This window comes from Nuphar pumila, chromosome 13, assembly GCF_984573655.1.
Source record: "Nuphar pumila chromosome 13, dmNupPumi1.hap1.1, whole genome shotgun sequence".
NCBI lineage: Eukaryota > Viridiplantae > Streptophyta > Magnoliopsida > Nymphaeales > Nymphaeaceae > Nuphar > Nuphar pumila.
The window spans coordinates 93,963,978-93,987,471 of NC_143261.1; the positions used below are offsets into that span (position 1 = coordinate 93,963,978).

Consider the following 23,494-nt stretch of genomic DNA (forward strand, 5'->3'; position numbering starts at 1 on the left):
GTTAATGTTTTGGAGTATGGTCAAATTTCTTCACATTTTTACTTTTCGGTGAATGATGTTGTCTATTTCTATAATTATTTTGACCAGTTCCACTCATTGATTCTTGTGTTTGCTTCTTTCGACCAATTGGTCCTATCTGATTGTCTGGAAAGACAACAATTGCATATTCATCTCACAGAGACTTATTTGTGATGAATAAGTTCGTTTGCATCATCCTAATCTTTCATGGTCACGACTTGTTTGGTGTAAGAACTAACATTAGTCCTGCTGCTTGGACTCTTTAGTCTTTACCTTGCTTCAATTGCCTTCTCACTCAAGACCACTTGAAGCATCTGGGATTTTATTTACCAAAAGTCCAGAATGATCGATGTTGCACTGTCCTACAGTTGTGGCCGTTTGGAAGATCATCTCCAACTTCTGGAGAAGCTGCTATCCCTCAAGGTTCATTTCTTCATGAACTTCAGTGCTAGTTTTCTGTGAAATTTTCTCACTTGGCTTCGATGCAGTTGGCACTAAAATTTTCATATTCTTATCTAGAAATTTGGTTTGTTTGCGGCAATAATTCTCATGATCAAGCATGCTGTCTGGAGTGCTTGTTCGACTAATAATATACTTGAGCTTTCATGAGACCAGCAATCCTTGCCTTTTGTGAAGAATTGGATTAAGTAGGGTTTGGCACCAACCCCTGGCCACCTCCTAATGTGAGAGCTTAATCTTCAGGTGGCTTCAGTCAAGGTGTGATCCACTACTTGAATTGCCTTTGAACTTCAATATGCTTCCGACCATTAGTTGTTTGTTGGTGTTCAACAAGTCTAGTCCAAACTTTTGATCCCCAGCCTGCAAGTTCTATTGCCAATATTGTTGGGGATACAAAACAAAGACTTGCATAAACAAACTGACGGATCGAGTTTTCCCCACAAGTGTGAATCGATGAAAACAATACGACGATGACAGTGAAAGTGATATAAAAAAATAAACCAACAACGAAAACAAAAACAACGATTTACGTGGTTCCCTCTCAACTGAGGTACGTCCACGACGACCAATAGGTCAACACCTTCCACTATCTTCAAACAAAGATTACAAGAGTGGCCAAAAGGCATAAGCCTTGCAAACACATAAGGTGTAACGAATGAACAAGAGGATATACCTAATTGAAGAACAAAGAACAAATGATCTGAAGAACCAGCTTGACGAAGCTATCCTGAAAGAAGTGTAGCAACACTTCTTGCTCTTGTTCTCTCCACACCCTTTCAGTACCCTAAAAGTGTTTCTCACACTTTCTGCCTTTTCGCGCTCTGCAAAGCTCTAACTGAAAAGTCTATTCACCTTTCTCATCCATCACACACACACACACACACACACACACACACACACACATATATATATATATAGAGAGAGAGAGAGAGGATGAGACCCGCATTAAATACTAAAAGACTAAATGTCTTGCACAATATACGAAGCGCCTGAAGCACCTTTAGCACAAATCGCTATTCGAGCGATACCACAAATCACTATGCTGCGATGCCATAAATCGCTATCCAGCGATAACCATAAATCGCCATGTAGTGATGCCACAAATCGACTTCTAGTTGAAGCCACAAATCGCTATCCAGCGATACCTGAAATCACTATCCACTGATACCATAAATCGTTGTTCAACTGACAACACAAATCGTTATTCAACGAATACGAAATCAACTTACGAAGCTCCAAGCACTAACCACAAATCGTCACCGATAAATCGCTGATCCACAAACTCGGAATAGCTGAATCGTCATTCAGCTGAGAGAACTTTTACAAATCGCTATCCAGTGAATACGAAAAATGTCCTCAACAAGATCAGGCGACGTGCTTGAAAGAGACTGCATCGGTGTTTGAATAAGGAAAGAACCCAACAATTCTTCCCCTTCCCGACTTATATGGAAGCTTCTTCCATTCCTGCTAGGAATCGACAGTTCTCATGCTTGTCCTTGGGCAATGATTTGGTCAGCATATCTGATGTATTGTCATCAGTATGCATTTTCTTCAGTTGCAGCATTTTTTCATTCAAGACATCCCGAATCCAGTGATATCGAACATTGATATGTTTTGATCTTGAATGAAACGAGAAATTTTTACTCAAGTGAATCATACTCTGGCTATCATAGTGAAGAACATACACTTCTTGCTTCAAGCCCAACTCTTGCAAGAATTTTTTCACCCATAGCAATTCCTTACTGGCTTCTGTAATGGTGATGAACACAGCTTTTGTAGTGAAGAGAGCTACATATTTATGTAATTTTGACTGCCATGCAACTGCCACCCCTGCAAAAGTAATCAAATACCCAGAAGTAGACTTTCTACTGTCTACGTCACCAGCCATATCAGAATCTGTGAATCCTTCAAGAATAGGTTCACCCTTTCCAAAACACAGACTCAATTTTGAAGTGCCCCGAAGATATCTGAGAATCCATTTCACTGCTTCCCAGTGTTCCTTCCCTGGATTTGACAAAAATCGACTAACAATTCCAACAACATGAACCATGTCTGGTCGAGTACAGACCATAGCATACATCAACGAACCCACTGCTGAAGCACATAGATTTTTTTGTATCTCGATTCCTTCTTCATCATTTGTAGGACATTTACTTGAGCTAAGTTTGAAATGGCCTGCAAGTGGACAATTAACAGGCTTTTCTTTGTCCATATTGAACCTCTCAAGAACCTTTTTGATATACTTCTCTTGCGATAACCAGATCAGCCCATGTGATCTGTCACGAACGATTCTCATCCCAAGAATTTGTTTTACTGGATCTAAATCCTTCATGGCAAAGGTCTCACCCAACTCCAGCTTTAACTTGTTTATCCTGCTGATGTCTTGACCCACAATCAGCATGTCATCCACATAAAGCAAGAGAATGGTAAAATTATCATCTGAAAAATTCTTCACAAACACACAATGGTCTGTGGAGGTTCTTGAATATCCATGCTCAGTCATAAAGGAATCAAATTTCTTATACCACTACCTTGGTGCTTGCTTCAATCCATAAAAGCTCTTCTTCAGCTTGCAGACTAGGTGCTCTTTATCCTTGTCAATGAAGCCCTCAGGTTGCTCTATGTAAATTTCTTCCTCCAAGTCACCATACAGAAATGCAGTCTTCACATCAAGCTACTCAACTTCTAAATTCATGCTTGCAGCTATACCGAGCACAGTTCGGATGAAGGACATCTTCACAACTGACGAGAAGATCTCATCAAAGTCAACTCCCTAAAGAATATTTTAGCATTTTACTAACGGGGATCGGGGCGGTAGAAAGCGTAAGTCTATCCCTGCCTCCATCCTTGCACAGGTTTTGATCTTAACCTGTATCCCTGCCTCTATCCCCATTTCATGTCTTCCATCCCCGGTCCAAACAGGGTGAGGCCCCGGTCCACTATATCCCTAGTTTCCCTAATTTGCTACTCTTTTCCATCGACCTCAACAAAAAACCATCTCGCGATACGCCAAATAAGGTGCATGTCGTGGGTGATGACTCGAGCCAAACATGTTATGACATTATCTTAATGACTCTAAATCGTGCAAACATTATCTTAATATTGTAATATTATTTCAACAAAAATATGTTTTACAAATTAAAATAATAAAAATAGTTTTTAGTTGATTAAAGAATAAATATAATTTCTGTCCTTGTCATATGTTTTAATAGGATTTCAAACTCGCATGCCAAAGTCGAGTGGTCATACCCATATCTTTGGAATTACCATACTTTTTGGGTAAATATAAAAAAGAATCGAGTATGATTTTGTGAACCCATAAATAAATGAAAACAAGCCCTACCCTTCGCTGTAAGGTATATGCCCCCAATCTCTCATCTCTTTTCTGTTTTCTTTATGCGACACTACTCGTCACTTGATCTATCAATAAATCTGCTTTTACCTTCCTCTAAAAAAAAGGTCCTGCTCTTCAAAGTTTCCTTGGCTAAGGATCAATGTTGTTGGGTATATCGGCCCTGAACAGTTGAGCCACCGATACTACTCAACTGGATCGTTCTGTATCGAACTCAAAACTAATAAAAAATTATTATATGTCAATCGTGACATTTGTTAAAACCATTAAAATAATTTTAAAATAACATTTAAAAATTTTTGGTATTTTTTATATTTTATTAAAAAATAATCACTTCAAGCTTGCGGCCTATTAAATTTCTGCTAATACTCAATCAATACAGGATGATACGCACCGATACTGATAACATTGTCAATATTTTCACAAGATTCAAGCAAAAAACAGTAACTCTGGCAATCACAATCACAATCACTAATTTATACTTTTCTCATGTTTAACTGAGAAAGTGTTGTGATTGTGATCCACAAACAGTGTCAAGATGTTGAAAAAATCCAAGAATCACAAGGCATATTTTTACAAACATGTTCTAAAAGAGATCAAATTAGGCACACCCTTTGTCATTCTATATATCAAAACAATATATATGGGGACAATGAAAATTTGATAGATAATTTACTTTTATCACCCAAAAATTCACCCGGCCCCTTCACATCTGACCACAAAGATCCGCCATTGGTAAGACCCACCAAATCCACGAATCTCTTCTCGGTCTTTATTCCCTTTTTCCTTTCCCACACTCCTTTAGTACAGAAAGGTCCTTATTCCCCTTTTCCTTTCCCACACTCCTTTAGTACAGAAAAAGACAATTAACTGCCACAAACCCACTATTTACAGATCCCTCCAGAATGATCACATTGATTTAATCAACAAGCCACTTGATCTCTACAAGGTGACATCTCTTCAAAGATGGGCAGTCTCTTCAACCTTGTCGGAGCCCAGTCATCGGTTAGGTCTAACCCACCAAGAATGATCTCTTCAAGATGATCAAACCCATCTTGATAATCCCATATCTCACCTCCTAAGCTTCTAACTTCTTTCAGCAATTCTTCGGCCCGAACCAGCGACTTGCCATCTTCCGTCATGCCGTATCTTCCATTCCCAACGTCCTCCAGGATGGTCCGAGCTTCCTCGTATCTTGCTTGCCTTATGAGGCAGAGGCTTAGGTTGCAGGCCTTGTTAGCATCTGGGTCAATCACTTGGGCCTTTCTGAATACCATCTCTGCTGCAATGTAGTTCATTTGCTGCATGTAAGCCCACCCCAGATTACCCTGTAACCAGGGCAATTTAAAGCTTAATACAACTATCCTCTTGGTAGTAATGATAACTAAACACACCCAGTTTCACTGCCACAATGGCCCTGGGAAGTGGGAACCATAACTTAAGCACAGCTATTAGGAGCTAACATACAAAAAGACCGGAATATTTATGAGAAAAAACACCCTAGCCAATATTTATGGGAAAATATGACGACATTTTCAGAATTTCGTTTTAACATAAATAATGGGATAATATGTGGACCACCAACTAATGTCAAGACCATAGCCACAAATATTGTTGATATCTTGAAAACATCATGATATTTATGAGAAGAATACCCTCGTTGATATTGAACTAAAAAAGTTCCCAATATTTTCAAAATATCAGCTATAACATAACTATCACAATAATACCATGATATTTTGAAGAAATCTTGCTTTATATATTTTGAGTTCTTTCTTATTTTTTGCATGCTTGGCCTCCCCACCATGCCTAAGTTAAAAAAAGCAAAAAATATTGAAAACTTATATATGTATTCAGAATTCAGATCAGCCTAGCTTCATCTGAGTTTCTAAGAGCAGGCAAAGCCCTACCAGCACTCTGCAGGTCTCCTGTCTGACGGTGACCTGAAACTTCTTGCCATGTGAGCGAGCCGTTTTTGTTGGCTTCCCATGGAAGACCTCTCCTTTGTATATCATACGAAGCTTCTCCTTCAGTATCACTATCTGCTCCTCTACTCTTCCACATTTCTGTATTACCAACACAATTATTTAAAAGCGAAGGAATCAGATTTAACAGAAATTGTGCAGTCAAGCTCAGTTGGATGCAATTTCATAATGTTTTCTTGATTTACCTTGTAGAGATCAATGAGGATGTTGTCAAGCGATTCCTGAGCTTGCTTCGAGCATCGATGTCTGAACGATTTGATAGCTTCGATGGCTTCCTCTGCTCTATCCTGCTGCTTCATCACAACAGCCATGTCTTTTAAAGCGCTGTCGACACGGTCCCCTGCGTTGATGGCCTTCCAGAACAGAACGATGGCAGCGTCTGGATCTTTCTCAACCAGCTGTACAATAAGAGATAACATACTCTGGAGTTCAGCAGAAGAATAAATCGCTCAAACGCAAATCAGAAAAGTCTGGAGCAGATTCAGTGGTCGGGCCCGAGTATTTTACAAAGTACTCGGGCTACACAAAACACAGAAAATAGCTGCACGTTTAGAAGCTTCCATAATCATCGCTCAACACCCTCGGCATTTTGTTCAACATACCAATTGCTTTTTGCCGTAGCTGGTGGTGCATGTGCACATGATAAATAGCAAGGACCGAGTTATGCCAAGCAGCATCTAAGTCAATAATGCTAAGCGCATGTGCATGGATGCGCTAATAAATCATTGCTTTAAATTTCATTATATATTAAATTTAAAGGATGCTTTTATTGTGGTAGTCAATCACCATAACTTATGGCAGTATGCACTTGAGTTATACTGATCTATGAACCGTTCTTATGAGGCGTTGGTTTTTCAACATCTTAGGAATCAAACTTTATTGTATATTAGACATGATAAAACCTCTATAGTAAACACATATGATCCATGCAAACAAGGGTGAAAGCCACCGTATGGCATCACAGTTCAGTACTACAATATATTTTCTCTAATTTAAATAAGAAAAAGTAAGAATAGTGAAAACCACTTTTGGTCACACATGGATAATGGGCTGGGCGCAAGACTGTTTTTGCATGTGCCGAAGATTATTAGAGATCCACACACACACACACACACACACACACACACACACATATATATATATATATATATATATATATATATATATATATATATATATATATATATATATATATATATATAGAGAGAGAGAGAGAGAGAGAGAGAGAGAGAGAGAATCTGATAGCTCCCTAACACTTTTTTAACCTACCAGCAGCCTACCAAGATTTGGAAGGATTTTTTCTATTGTTTCTAAAATCTCAACATACAAATGTGATCTAAATATTTGATTTTATATGAATTGACTCTTGGATCGTCAGTTCAGTTTTTATAAGATTTAAAATTAAATTACTACAATTTTCAAAAATACTCAAAAAGTGTTATGCAGCTACCACTTTTCTTATATATATATACATAGGAAAGGGAGACCATAAACCAAAGAAATGTCCAAGATCTACAACCATCGGTTCTCCTCTCCAATGCTTAAGCATCGATCAGACCTCATATATTTGTTCTTTATAATTTTATTTAGTAAAAATATAGACATGTCTTTTGAAATGTGAAAAATCAACTCCTCACAATGCATTTAGAACTTTACAGTTCAAAGTATTGTGGACTATTGATTTTTATTGCTTTAAAAAATGCATATAAACATCCAAAATTCATAATCCAAAACATGTTACTCACTAAATAAATAATAAAAATTCAATATGTAAAGTCCAATAGATGAAAACCTTGATCATTAGAGAAGAACACGAAGGTTATCATAGGTTGTAGATTTTGGTGTTAGATATTTTGTGTGGGCCTGCATATGTAATTAATCACTCGTTATAAACTATCTAAGGTATGGGCCCATTTGAAGTGATCTTATGCGGTTGGGCCATATGACATCTCATAGAGTATGATTATAATAATGTGTAGATACCTAATATGCGCTCATATGTCAATTTCTGATTTTATGATGTGCTGAATTGGAAAGAAGACAATGTTACAGTTACAAATGGGTTATGGTCTCCAAAACCATATACAGTGACAGTTTCTTTTTCCTCCCCCATCAAGAAAGAGACCATTCCTCTCTCATTTGGATTAGAAAAGAAGTAAAAGCCACCAATAGAGATTTTGAAAGATAAAAACCTCATTAAGATCTATCGACGCAATGATGGATTCGAGTATGCTTTCGCACTATGATTTATTTTGGTTTTTTTTGAATGATTTAGCTTTAACAAATTATGGATAAATAAGGATTATTTCTCTAAGTTTTTTTGATAATTGGTATTAGAGCCCTTGTTCTTGTTGAATCATTGAGATATTCGGGATTTTTTATTACATGAGAACCTTTTTTTTCAACATGAGGATTTAGTTTTGTCTTGGCTTTGGATCAACAAAATCTCATCGAATTCGTCCCCCGTGACTGCCACATTAGGGACTGTTAAACAAAAAAATAAATTTTTTTAACATTGTCGAGCCGACAGTGCTTTTGGACGACAGAGGGACCGGTGATCGGAGGGGGGGGGGGGGCACACACTTCCGGTGGCCTCTAGACATCGTTCGGCTGTGGGCAGGCACCATCAGGTGCCTGAACAGGAAAGAGAAAGAGGAGGGTCGGGTGTCCCTCACCGGAGACAGAAAGGGCCCGACGACTCCCTTCTCCTTTCGGTGATAGGTAAGATCAACAGAAGGTGTCTAGCTAACCATCAGACGTTGTCCGACGGAGCGTAGACACCATTGGGTGCCTACACAGTAAGGAGGTAGAGGAGGAAGGCACTACGTCTAGTGATGGTTGGCTGAGGTTGGCCAACCACCCCAACCACTGTTGAGCGATTAGGACTCGATGACAGGAGGACAGGTCTGGCCTCCGCCCGACCCGGATTGTGTCTGGTTTGACCCGACCTGCTGGGCCTGCCCGCCCTTTCCCTTGTAACCGAGTATTCGGGACACAGGTCAGATCAGGCCTGACCCCACCCATTGGGCTCACCTGCCCCCTCTCTCTCTTGTTTTAAGATATTCAACCAGATTTGGATCGGATCTGGTGTGACCCAATCCGCTGGCTTTAGCCCTAGGCCTTTTAAAGCATGAGTTTTGGATCCAGAAAGTTTTTTTGGATCCAAGCCATTAGGTTTGCCATTTTGAGGGCTTATAAAGGTTGTTTTGGATAATTTTAGTGGGTTGACTTCAGATATTTTTTACTTAATTTAGATATGACCATTTGGATTATGGATTTATGTATTTTTATACATACATATGCATGCAAATACATATAAAATTTAAACTTTAGTATTCTTCTTGGGTATAAATATTTAATATTCTAAAATGAGTTGACTGAAACAAGTTACCAAAGTAACCTCTCTTGTGTAGATTGACTTCTTTGAAATATTAAGATGATTATATATTTGAAATTCATGCGAATAGTGATCGACCCAAAGGAAGATTGCTACTTGGCCAAGTTCAAATGTATATTTGGTAATGAATATGGGATGATTATCAAGTTTTCCATATGAACAATGAGTTAGTCCAAAGAAAGACTTGTTGTTTGACATGATTAATTGTCCATTTTTTACTACTATAATAAGAGTACTACTTACAAGTTGACATTTTTGTTTAAAGATTAAATGTCAATGTTGTGTTGGGTATCTTGTGAGAGGGTTCACCATAGTTTGAATTTTTTAATTAAAGTTAATGTATATGGATATGCATATTGATTGTGAGCTTGTTATGGTGTGTTTGTTTTGTTCTTGATTCAGTAAATGCATCTACATCTACAATATTTGCAAGCATCAATTTAATCCCTATTTTGAATGTCACAAACTTAAAAAACTGGAAAGAGAATGTTATGATTGTTTTCGGATGTATGAATTTGGATCTTGCACTTCAAGATGATCAACCACCTGCTCTCACAGATAAAAGTTCTGCTGAGGATAAAAGGAACCATGAGAAGTGAGATCAATCCAATCGCATGAGTATTATGATTAGAAAACATGCAATTTCGAAAACTTTTAAAGGCACTATGTCTGAAGAGGTTAATGCCAAAAAGTTGTTTGAGAAAATTGAGAAACGTTTTGCTAAAAATGAAAAGGTTGAGATAAGCCCTTTCCTTGTGAGTCTTATTTCAATGATGCATAAAGAAAAATAGAACATAAGAGAGTACATTATGAAAATGTTTCATCTTGCTTCAAAACTAAATGTGCTAAAGTTAGAGTTGTCTAAGGACTTACTCATGCATCTGGTTTTGATATCTCTTCCTGCACAATACAGTCAATTTAAGGTTAGTTATAACTGTCAAAAAGATAAATGGACTCTAAATGAGATCATTTCCCATTGTGTGTAAGAAGAGGAAAGGTTGAAGTAAAAAATGACTGAAAGTGCTCACTTGACAACTACCTCTAAAGGTAAGTATAAGAAAAGAAAAAAGGGTAAAAAAACTACAGTAGACCCTCTATCACAGAAGAAATAGAAGAAACGTCAGGATGCAAAGTTTAGTTGTTTATTTTGCAAGAGCAAGGGTCAGATAAAGAGGAATTGTATCAAATATCATGCTTGGCGTGAAAAGAAAGGTACTCTCCTTACTTTGGTTTGTTTTGAAGTTAATTTAACTTTTGTACCCAAGCACACTTGGTGGATGGATTTTGGTGCTACCACTCATATAAGTGTGTCTATGTAGGGTTGCCTAAGTTGTTGAACACTGATTGATGCTTAAAGATTCATCTATATAGGCGATGAAAAATCAGTTAAAGTTGAGGCAATAGAGAATTTTAGGTTATTGCTAAAGACTAGTTGTTATTTAGATTTGAAAGAAACATATGTTGTACCATCATTTAGATAGAATTTGGTTTCTATTTCCATGTTGGACAAATTCAGTTATTCTTGTTCATTTAAAAATAGTCAGTTTAAGTTATTTCTTGATTCAAATCTGTTTTTTTATCTGTAGTTGATAACCTATATTTGATTGATACTATTGCCTCGTATAATGAAACCTTGCATGCAAGTTCACATGGTATAAAACATAAATTAGCCAATGAGAATTCCGCTACATTGTAGCACAAGCGCTTAAGCCACATTTCAAAACAAAGAATAAAACAACTTATATATGGCCAGTGGAATTCTTGATTCCCTTCATTTTATTGACTTTTAGGTTGGTGTTGAGTGTATAAAAAAAACAAACAAACATAAAAAAATTAGATGCCAACAGAAGTATATATGTCTTAGAACTCATTTATACAGATATTTGTGGGTCATTCCCTACAACTTCCTGCAATGGTCAACAATATGTTATTACGTTCATAAGCGACTATATATTCGCGTTATGACTACTTATATTTGATTTATGAAAAGTCTCCATCACTGGATGTATTCAAATCATTTAAGACTAAAGTTGAAACTCAACTTGACAAAATGATTAAAGTCATCAGATCTGACTATGGTAGTGAATACTATGATAAATATGATGGATTAGTTGAACAACGTCCAGGACCATTTGCTAAATTCTTAGATGAATACGGTATTGTTCCAGTACACCATACCAGACATATCTAGCATGAATGGTATTGCTGAGAGACGAAACAATACTTTAAAAGACCTGATAAAGAGTATGATTTGTCATTCTACTTTATCGAAATCACTCAGAAGAGAGGCTCTAAATACTGCAACTTATATACTGAATAGAGTACCAATTAAAGTAGTAACCAAAACCCTATATTAATTGTGGACAGGCAAGCGGCCTACTACGAAGCATTTTCATATTTGGGGATGTCTAGCTGAGGCAAGGCTGTATTAGGCCAAATAAATGAAAACTAGACTCAAGAATGATTAACTGCTATTTTGTTGGATATTTTGAAAGATCTAGGGGTTATAAATTTTATGACCCTGTGAATAAGTCCTTTTTTGAGACGAGAAATTATAAGGTAAGAGACATTGCTTTTGAAGAAGAATTTGTTTCTCTTCCTACAGTTGTTGTTAACAATTATTAGATTTTAATTTTTGACATTATTCAAACAAATCTGGAACAAGAAAATGTTCAAGATCTCCTTATCCAAAATCATGAGTTTACTCCTGAAGAACAAACTCAACAAGCTCAAAAAACACCTCAAGAAACTTAAGAACAAATGCCATTGAGGAATTCTACTAGAGAGAGATGAGAAAAGCAATTCAAGATGATTATATTGTTTTTCTCCAAGAACATGAGGGTGACACTGGCTTAAAGGAAGACGATCCAATCAACTTTCATCAAGCTATACAGTGTCACTACAAGAAAAACATTAATTAGCGACAGAAATTTGTGATAGATTATTTTCGTCATAAATTTGCGACAGATTAGCTAGAGAAAACTAGCCATCTCTAAAATTGGAATTAGTTGCAGAATTAGCGACAGAAAATTCTGTCGCTAATTAACGATGAATTAACGATGAATTTTTTTCGTCTCAAATTCTGTGGCAAATTCGTGACGGATGAGCGACAGATTTTTTTTGTCGCTATTCCGTCGCTAATTAGCGACGGATTTTGTGATAGATTTTTTTGTCGCTAATTTTTTATTTAAACAACGCGAGACTCTCTCTCTCTCTCTCACTCTCGAACGGAACCCTTGCCCTCATTGTCTGCCCTCTCTTTCTCCGGCCATCTCCATCGTCGACCTCTCCTCTCTCTCAGCGGAGCCCTTGCCCCTGCTCTCTCCCTCTCTCTCTATCTTCGTTTCTCTCAGCCGAGCCCTTGCCCCCATCGTCGGCCCTCTCTTCGGCCACCACCGTCGCCGACCCACTTTCCCCGACCACCACCGTCACTGGCCTCCTCTCTCTCAACGGAACCCTTGCCCCCCATCGTTGGCCCTCTCTTTCTCCGACCATCTCCATCGTCGACCTCTCTTCTCTCTCACCCGAGCCCTTACCTCTGCTCTCTCTCTGCTCTCGACCACCTGGAGAGCGGTCAAACCCTACCACCATATGTTGTCGTTGGATGCTACCACCGTCGGCGGAACCCTACCACTCCAGGAGCCAGACCTTATCGTTGTCGACGTTCACTAAGCAACCCTCTCTCTCTGATTACCCCCAAATCGGCTTGACGGGGAAGAGGGCAGCCTCAGGAGGATGTTCGCCCCTCAAAGGAAGGGGTGGCCCAGATGGACACTCACCCCAGGAAAGGCTGACGCCGGCAGCGGCGGCAAGAGCTCCGTAGCCTCCTCCTCCCCAGCGACGGGGAATGCCGTCCTGAAATCCCATCCTCCACCGAGGGCTTCGCTCGAGGACAACTGCGGGGTTGTGACGCCCGACACATTTTCTTCTCCTGGGGAGGCACAGATCTGGAGACGGTTCAGGGAGCCCGACATGCACGACCAGGCGTTGCTTGAGCGCAAGGAGAGACAAGCGCTCGCCGAGCGAGCGCCTGTCAAAGCATGCCTTGTGAATTATGGAGTGGTGATGATAGGCTACTTTTTGAGTCGATTTGTAGATGTTATCCCTGTATTCATGAACGTTGCAGGTGGTTGCTGTGAAGCAACTTGACAGAAATGGCCTGCAAGGTAATAAAGAATTTTTGGTACAGGTTCTGATGCTTAGCCTTTTGGGCCATCCTAACCTTGTCAATTTGATTGGTTATTGTGCTGATGGAGATCAACGCCTTCTAGTCTATGAGTTGATGCCATTGGGGTCGTTGGAGGACCATTTACATGGTTAGTTGTGAACTTGGTTTTCAAAAATTCTCTTGAATGCTTTATTTTATTATCTTGCTGCACCGGTTTTTATGCTGCATATTGGGAACAAAAGCTATTTAGTTAAGGAAGATGCTGGAAGAATTAACATACCATGTTGAAGGTTGTTACTCAGATTGGGATCAGGAAGGAGGCCTGCTATGGTTACGCCCTTTGGTGCATGAGTGTTGTTTATGTACATGCAGAAAATATAAAAATCTGTGGTAAATAGTTAAATTGTTTGATCTTGTCAGAAACCAATTTAAAGGTAGGATAATTTGCAACCAAAAGTGAAAATAATTCATTCATAAAATGTTTGCATATATTGATCATGTTATATATGTGGATGATATGTTTATTTAAGATATATGCAAACAATGCTGTGAAGATTTTATATATTTTGTTTTAAGTTTGAAATTCAGAAACTCAGAGGCCACATAGGAGCATATGTACCATCAAAGATACATGCTAGTTGCACGATATGATCTTAATTATGTTCTGCATCAGTTTAATGATGTATATGTGAAGAATCTCTCAGAGATGACTACTGAAGATGACTTGAGCAACCTTTTTGGCGAATATGGAGTCATCACTAGTGTTGTAGTAATGAGGGAGGCTGATGAAAAATCAAAATGTTTTGGATTTGTAAATTTTGAAAATGCTGATGCTGCTGCCAAGGCTGTTGAGGCTCTTAATAGAAAGAAGTTTGATGACAAAGAATGGTATGTTGGGAAAGCACAAAAAAAAACTGAAAGAGAGATAGAGTTGAGAAGTAGATTTGAACAAAAGTAGCTAATAAATTTCAAGGGGTAAATTTATACTTGAATCTTGATGATAGCATAGGTGATGAGAAACTTCGAGAGTTGTTCTCTGAGTTTGGAATAATGGCTGGTTATTACTCTTTTCTGTCCTTTTATTTTTTTTCCTGGTCTAATTGTATTTATGACATTTTTGTTTTTCTTGTTGGCCCTGGTTCAGGTTATGAAAGATCCAAATGGAATCAGTAGAGGGTCAGGGTTTGTAGCATTCTCAACTGCAGAGGAAGCATCCCGAGCTGTAATCTCACTTTATTAAATGCCACTAGTTTATTAGATTTCTTCATTGATATCACTGCACCTAGTTTCCAAATTATGAGTCCACCTCTGCATGTGGGTGATGAGACCCTATTCCATCCTAGCAAGGCTTTTGTCCTCCCCATAGAAAAGATTTGCATAGCCTATCCAATATGATCTCTACTCTTTTCTGAACTACACCTGTAAAGGGATATTGTTCAGAATGTGATGTCCAGGCTTAGATGGGCATTTCCTGTGCCATGGCTGCATTTTCTTGTACTCTTTTCTGAACTACAGTTGCATGTGTCACGACTGCTTGTGCAGTTTCTGATGGATTCATTTTAATATGAATACCAGTGTGATTGGATCAATAAAGAAAAATAGCAGGGAGTGGTTAGTATTCTAAATTTCTAACATTGGTTGTAAGGATTCTGTCCATTATGCTGAATTGCATGTCACTGCTATGCATTCTCATTAGACTTTCATGACCAGAAAGTAGTCTTTGGGCCCTTTTACATATTACTGCTGTGCTGTTAATTGTTGCAATAGCAATCCATATTACTTATGTATGTGCATTATGGGTATTTTGTGGAACAATGACATTATGTTCTTTTCCTCTTCTGGATAAATGAAATTTTTTATTTTGTATATCAGAGTTATGTATTGGTGACTGTAAAAAATTATATGTAATAATTTTGATATGAAGTATAAAAATGCAGTTATGCACTGTTTAGGCATATAGAATTTGATATCCGAATTTGGATGTGATCACAACAACTATCATTTCCCTGTATCTATGTCACACTGATACTTGTACTTGATGAGTTGTGAAGCCTGATTCAGTGTTTTTTGCCCTTACTAGAGGGGGGGTCCGAGGGTTCCCCCTGGAGCGGGTCCTGCTATGCGGTCAGCGGGTAGGCGTCAGGGGGGCCGCCCTTGGCGGGGGTTATAGGAAGCAACGCCCCCCCCCAGAAGAAAATTTTTTTTACGGGCTTTTGTTTGGGACCCAGTTTCTTATGGATCAGACCCGATTCGTTTAGGTTTAGGGTTGTCGCCCTTACCTTGTACAAAGTCTTTCTTTTTTTCAATATTTATATTTAAAACAATTTTTTTTTATTTTTTATTTTAATTTTGACACGGATTAACGACAGATATTATCCATCGCTAATATTTGGTTTTGCGATGGAATGTAATCCATCGCTAAAATAACGATAGATTAGCGACAAATATATATCTGTCGCAAAACCAAATCCGTGCTTATTTGGCGACGAATCATGGCATTCGTTAATCCGTTGTAAATTAGTGATGGAAGTAGCAATGGATCAGTTTTGTCGCTAATTAGCGATCAGAAAATTTTGACAAACGCTATCTGATGCTAATTCGTCATAAATCCGTCGCTAAACAGTTTAGTGATAGATTTGCGATGGATAGCGTTCGTCGCTAATCCACATTTTATTTGTAGTGTGTTCTAACTCTCAAAAGTGGATTAAAGTCATGCATGAAGAGTTTAAATCCATAAAAGACAATGACGTATGAGATCTTATTCCATTACCTGAAGGCGCGAAACCCATTGGTTGCAAATGGATATTTAAAACCAAGAGAGATTCAAGGGTGATGTAGAAATATATAAGGCTCGTCTTGTTGCAAAAAAGTTTACTCAAAGGAAAGACATTGATTATACAGAGACATTCTCTCCAGTTTCTACAAAAGAGTCTTTCAGAATAATGATGGCACTTGTAGCTCATTTTGATTTGAAACTATATGAGATTGATGTAAAGATTATATTCCTTAATGGTGATATTGATAAGACAATATATATGGTGCAATCGAAATATTTTGTCTCAGGCGATGCAAAAAAATTGGTTTACAAATTAAAGAAATTCATCTATGGACTCAAGCAAGATTTCCGTCAATGGTATCATAATTTTTATCAAGTTATCCTCTCATTTGGTTTTGAGATGAATGCGGTCAATGAATGCATATACCATAAATTCAATGAAGGAGATAAATATATTTTTCTGGTTTTATATATCGATGACATACTACTTGCCAGTAATGATATAGGCATATTTCACGAAACTAAGAGATTTATAACAAAGAAATTTGAAATGAAAGATCTTGGTGATACCTCATCGAGATTGCTCTCGAGGTATTCTTGGATTATCACAAAAGAGCTATATCGAAATGATTATTGACAGATTTGGTATGAAGAATTGTAAACCATGTGACACTCCTGTTGCTAAGGGAGACAAGTTTAGTCTCACTCAGTGCCCCAAACACCAATTTGAAGTAAATGATATAGAAAAGATTCTCTATGCATCAACTATAGAGAGTCTTATGTATGCTCAAGTATGTACACATTCGGATATTACATACATTATTGGGATTTGAGTAACCCAGGAATGAATAATTGGAAAGCAGCCAAATGGGTTATACAGTACTTACAAAGAACAAAAGATTATATGCTCAGATACAGAAAGTCGAATCAGTTAGAGATCATTGGATATTCTGATTCTGACTTTACCGGGTGCCAAGATAGTCATAGATCCAGATCGGGTTATGTTTATCTCTTAGCCGAAGGAGCTATCTCTTGAAGGAGTACTAAGCAGACACTCATTGCTTCTTCCACTATGATGACAGAGTTTATAGACTATTATGAGACATTCAATCATGAAATATAGTTGCGTAATTTTGTCAGTGGGCTGTGGATTTTAGTTAATATTGAAAAATTATTGAAGTTGCTTTGTGACAATAATTCAGCAGTACTATATTCTAACAACAACAAGAGCTCATCAAAGTTAAAATATATAGACATCAAGTGCCTTGTTGTTAAAGAAAGAGTGTAAAATGATCAAGTATCTATTGAATATATTAGCACAAACTCCATGATTGCGGATTCGCTTACCAAAGATTTACCATTCAAGGTCTTTTATGAGCATAATGCTCGAATGAGTATTGTTTCATTTAATGATATGTTGATTTAGTGAGAATTTGTATTAAGATGTTCTGGAATAAAGATATAGTTTTTTTTTTACTGCAGTATAAGGTCCAGGTTTCAGTTTCACTCTGTATTCGTTTATTGTGATTTCACTAAAGAATAAGGCATGACTAGTTGAAAATAGGCATGTTTAGATCACATTATATGTAATTTTTATGCTTCACATCCATGCTTGATCTATGTTGTTGGTTATGTCAAAATATGTGATCATTGATGAGTCTATTTAAAATGAATGTAATGAAGATCATTTTGGTTCTATGTTGACATGATCAATAGACCACATTGTCAGAGATGTCATTTGGTAAGATAGTGTTATTGAGCTCATAAAGTTATTGTATAATGCATGTTTGTATAATGACATATGTTTCCCAAGTGTGAGATTGTTAGATATGTTGTGTGGGCCTACATATGTAATTCACTCATTATAAACTATCTAAGGTATGAAATCATTTAAAATGATCTTATGCGGTTGGGCCATATGACATCTCATAGAGTATGATTATAATAATGTGTAGATATCTAATGTGCGCTCATATGTTAATTTTTGATTTTATGATGGGTTGAATTGGAAAGAAGATAATCTGACAGTTACAAATGGGTTATGGTTCTCAAAACCATATACAGTGGTGGTTTCTTTTCTCTCTCCATCACCGTTCATCTCTCATTTAGATTGGAGAAAAAGGAAAAGCCACTAATACAGGTTTTGGAAGATCAAAACCCCATCAAGATCTACCGGAGTAAAGATGGATTAGGATACGCTTCCGCACTATGATTTTTTTTAATGATCTAGAATAAACAAATTAGGGATAAATACAAATTATTTTCCTAAATTTTCTGACATTTGAACCTTCATTTGGTTGAACTGTCTCTCTCTCTCTCTCTCTCTCTCTCTCTCTATATATATATATATATATATATATATATATATATATATATATATATATATATATATAAAGAGAGAGACTAACTGTTGGATCAGAATATCAAATTAGGCAACGGAACAAGAAAACCCCATCTGAGATCGACCACACAATCAAGGACAAAAGCCCGGGATCACCGAGAACCGGGGTGAACTCACGCATAAACAAATCTAGCGAAGGGTCCATCGCTAGACACCAACAGAACCAAGAAGAGAGAGAGAGAGGAACGTAACATGGCCAGAATAAACCAGAACACCTAACGAAAACAGATTTCTTTTTTTTTTTTTAAATAACCAAGGGAAACAGAAATTAACGATACCTTTTTGGAGTAATTTTATTACGAGTGGGCCTCGTTTGGTTTAAAAGAAAAATTGAGATTTAGATTTTGTTTGGACTTTGGACACCTAGACCGCATAATTCGACGTTCTATAATTCAAATAGTTGCGTAAGCAAAGAAGAAAACACGATAAACACGAATCCTATTTTTCAACAAGTAATTCTTCATCCATAGCAAAGACCCGAAGTCCAATTAAAGTAAATATATAAATGAATAAATAAGTGTCAATAAGAACGATAATTTACACACAAAATCCTGAAAAAAGGCGGAAAATCATCAGAATCACAAAAGGAAATTCGATTTCTTGAAAAGGAAAAAAAAAGGACGGGAAAAGAGTTAGGAATTCTCAGACTCGATCTCTTCTCGAAAATCTCAAAAAAAAAAAAAAGAAATTCTCTTAGAAAACGCTGACCTGGACGTGCTTGGCGCGTACGTAAGGGCCATCGCCGGCCGGAACCTTGTGTATGACATGGAACGGATCCTTCCGGCCACCTCCGGCTGTCGGACTCGCCTGGCCGGTAACATATTTTCCCGGGGGCGAGAGTTTGCCGGCGGCTGCTCCGTTCATCTTTACCTTGCGCTAAACGGAAACATGTCCCCGCCTCTAATTAATACGTGAAAAAATGGACGAACTTGGACGGGATGGCAGCCACGTACATGCTGGCTGGTTCCCGAACCTCAGACGGCCCTTTCTTCGAACGCCACGTAAGCACCAGTGGAAGGCGACCGTACACGGTTGTGCCACCCACATCGCTATCGCCACGTCGGAAAGAGTGGATGGACGAAAAGGGACCCCTCTGTCGGCTATTGATTTGCACTTGTCACCTTTCGTATGAGAGTGAATTCGTCTTTTAGGAAACTCATTTTCCTGTTGACTGAAATGTCCTTCACCAAATATTTAAATGCGTTAATTTCCGGATGCTTTTGGCCAGACACCGTGGAAGGTTCAGTGCACGATTGAAGAGTAAAAAAGTAATCTGGATAGACTTTAGTGTCGTTGTCGTTAAGACTAATCACTGAGCTGGGTTTGGATCTATGACTGACCCGTATCCACTTGACCCGATTTTGCTACTCCTTTCGTCCCTGAGTAGGGATGTCAATGGACCGCCCGCCCCGTCTCAAAACCCGAATCTTCATCCCCGGGATGGATTAACCTCCACCCCTGCCTCATCGTCGTTTCATGTCATCAATTCTCAGTCCAAAGCGGGGCGGGGCGGGGCGGGGCCCCATTTTTCATCGACCAATTGTCATCCCTTACAAGGATGCGGGGCAAAGCAGGGATCGAGGCGGGGTGGGAAAAAGCAGAAGTCCCATTTCTACCTTCATCTCTCCATGAGAATGAATTTTTAACCTTCATCCCAGTTTCATGCCCTTCATCCCCGATCCAAACGGGGCAAAGCCGGAGGCGGGGCTCCGTTTTCCCCAGTCCACTGCCATCTCTATCCTTCAGTCGCCATGTTGGGTTGCAAGCGTAAACATTTGCACTTAAGTGGGATACCCTTCGTCGATAGAAGCTGGAGGGTGGTGTTGGATATTAACATCGCATTTCTGGCCTATTGAGCTTGCCAAATTTTAGTCTCCCTGGGCCTTACTTTCAAAAGCATGTGGTAATATCATATGGTTCTTATGTTTGTGGTTAGTGGGCTTCGAAGAGCGTTCTTTGGGCTTGACACGCTATAGCTAGGGATGGCAGTGGATGGTGCGGGGGTGGGGGACAAGGTATCCACCCTCGCCCCGTCTCAAAATCATACCCTCCATCCTCGTATCTATCTCCGTTTCATGTCTTCCATCTAGGGTGGCAAAACCTGACACGACACGACAACCCGCCTCTTAGGCGGGTTTGGCAAAAACGAACCCGTTTAATAAACGGGTCAACCCGCCTAACCCATTTATTAAACGGGTCGGGTTCGTGTTAGGGGTATGCCAACCCGGCTGACCTGTTTAATAAACGGGTTAGGCGGGCAGGTCGACCCGCCAACCTGACCCACTAACCCGTTTACCCGACCCAACCCATTTATTAAACGGATTGGCGGGTCGTGTCGGGTTACCTGTTTAATAAACGGGTCAGGTTCATGTTTGCCACAGCCGACCCGTTTAATAAACGGGTCGGGTTCGGGTTGAGGTATGCTGACCCACCAACCCGACCAGATTGCCACCCCTACTTCCATCCCTTGTCCAAATGGGATGAGGCGGGGTGGGGCCCGTTTTCCCTCGGTCCACTGTCATCTCTAAAAGGAGACGGGGCGAGGTGGGGATTGAGGACAGGGACGGAGTGTGTGTTCTCACAACCAACCCAATCCAATCACTCCCCCATCTAAACTCATCAATTCAATCAAAGGCATCCCATCCCACCAAATCTGTTTGAATATCCTATTGCGATTTTCCTATTACAGATTTGTCTATATGAACAATATATCATATCGCGATTACACAATGACTTATTCATAAAAGGCAAAAAAGAAAAGTAATAAACAAATTGACATGATGTTTAGACTTAGTAAACTATAAATCGACACCAGTTATAATTCCCCGCCATCATCCTTGCATGGGTTTTGAGTTTAACCTTCAACCTCACCTCTATCCCTGTTTCATGTCCTCCATCCCCGGTCCAAACGAGGCAAGACGGGGCCGTTTAAGTTAATTAAATTTTGGCTAGATCCATGGTCATCAAATATTTTGTTGTCACAAGTTAATGTTTTGGAGTATGGTCAAATTTCTTCACATTTTTACTTTTCGGTGAATGATGTTGTCTATTTCTATAATTATTTTGACCAGTTCCACTCATTGATTCTTGTGTTTGCTTCTTTCGACCAATTGGTCCTATCTGATTGTCTGGAAAGACAACAATTGCATATTCATCTCACAGAGACTTATTTGTGATGAATAAGTTCGTTTGCATCATCCTAATCTTTCATGGTCACGACTTGTTTGGTGTAAGAACTAACATTAGTCCTGCTGCTTGGACTCTTTAGTCTTTACCTTGCTTCAATTGCCTTCTCACTCAAGACCACTTGAAGCATCTGGGATTTTATTTACCAAAAGTCCAGAATGATCGATGTTGCACTGTCCTACAGTTGTGGCCGTTTGGAAGATCATCTCCAACTTCTGGAGAAGCTGCTATCCCTCAAGGTTCATTTCTTCATGAACTTCAGTGCTAGTTTTCTGTGAAATTTTCTCACTTGGCTTCGATGCAGTTGGCACTAAAATTTTCATATTCTTATCTAGAAATTTGGTTTGTTTGCGGCAATAATTCTCATGATCAAGCATGCTGTCTGGAGTGCTTGTTCGACTAATAATATACTTGAGCTTTCATGAGACCAGCAATCCTTGCCTTTTGTGAAGAATTGGATTAAGTAGGGTTTGGCACCAACCCCTGGCCACCTCCTAATGTGAGAGCTTAATCTTCAGGTGGCTTCAGTCAAGGTGTGATCCACTACTTGAATTGCCTTTGAACTTCAATATGCTTCCGACCATTAGTTGTTTGTTGGTGTTCAACAAGTCTAGTCCAAACTTTTGATCCCCAGCCTGCAAGTTCTATTGCCAATATTGTTGGGGATACAAAACAAAGACTTGCATAAACAAACTGACGGATCGAGTTTTCCCCACAAGTGTGAATCGATGAAAACAATACGACGATGACAGTGAAAGTGATATAAAAAAATAAACCAACAACGAAAACAAAAACAACGATTTACGTGGTTCCCTCTCAACTGAGGTACGTCCACGACGACCAATAGGTCAACACCTTCCACTATCTTCAAACAAAGATTACAAGAGTGGCCAAAAGGCATAAGCCTTGCAAACACATAAGGTGTAACGAATGAACAAGAGGATATACCTAATTGAAAAACAAAGAACAAATGATCTGAAGAACCAGCTTGACGAAGCTATCCTGAAAGAAGTGTAGCAACACTTCTTGCTCTTGTTCTCTCCACACCCTTTCAGTACCCTAAAAGTGTTTCTCACACTTTCTGCCTTTTCGCGCTCTGCAAAGCTCTAACTGAAAAGTCTATTCACCTTTCTCATCCATCACACACACACACACACACACACACACACACACACACACACACATATATATATATATATATATAGAGAGAGAGAGGATGAGACCCGCATTAAATACTAAAAGACTAAATGTCTTGCACAATATACGAAGCGCCTGAAGCACCTTTAGCACAAATCGCTATTCGAGCGATACCACAAATCACTATGCTGCGATGCCATAAATCGCTATCCAGCGATAACCATAAATCGCCATGTAGTGATGCCACAAATCGACTTCTAGTTGAAGCCACAAATCGCTATCCAGCGATACCTGAAATCACTATCCACTGATACCATAAATCGTTGTTCAACTGACAACACAAATCGTTATTCAACGAATACGAAATCAACTTACGAAGCTCCAAGCACTAACCACAAATCGTCACCGATAAATCGCTGATCCACAAACTCGGAATAGCTGAATCGTCATTCAGCTGAGAGAACTTTTACAAATCGCTATCCAGTGAATACGAAAAATGTCCTCAACAAGATCAGGCGACGTGCTTGAAAGAGACTGCATCGGTGTTTGAATAAGGAAAGAACCCAACAATTCTTCCCCTTCCCGACTTATATGGAAGCTTCTTCCATTCCTGCT

The 23,494-nt window shown here is 38.8% G+C and overlaps 1 protein-coding gene across 1 annotated transcript; it reads right to left on the reverse strand.

Moving 5' to 3' along the window:
• Nucleotides 1-4,620: 4,620 nt before the first annotated feature.
• Nucleotides 4,621-19,420, reverse strand: LOC149819253 (protein SULFUR DEFICIENCY-INDUCED 1-like). Its single transcript, XM_089986364.1, has 4 exons — nt 19,265-19,420; nt 6,000-6,212; nt 5,740-5,895; nt 4,621-5,157 (listed from the first exon to the last, which is right to left on the reverse strand). The coding sequence occupies exons 1-4, from the start codon at nt 19,418-19,420 to the stop codon at nt 4,753-4,755; spliced, it is 930 nt and encodes a 309-aa protein (XP_089842490.1). The 3' UTR covers nt 4,621-4,752.
• Nucleotides 19,421-23,494: the final 4,074 nt, after the last annotated feature.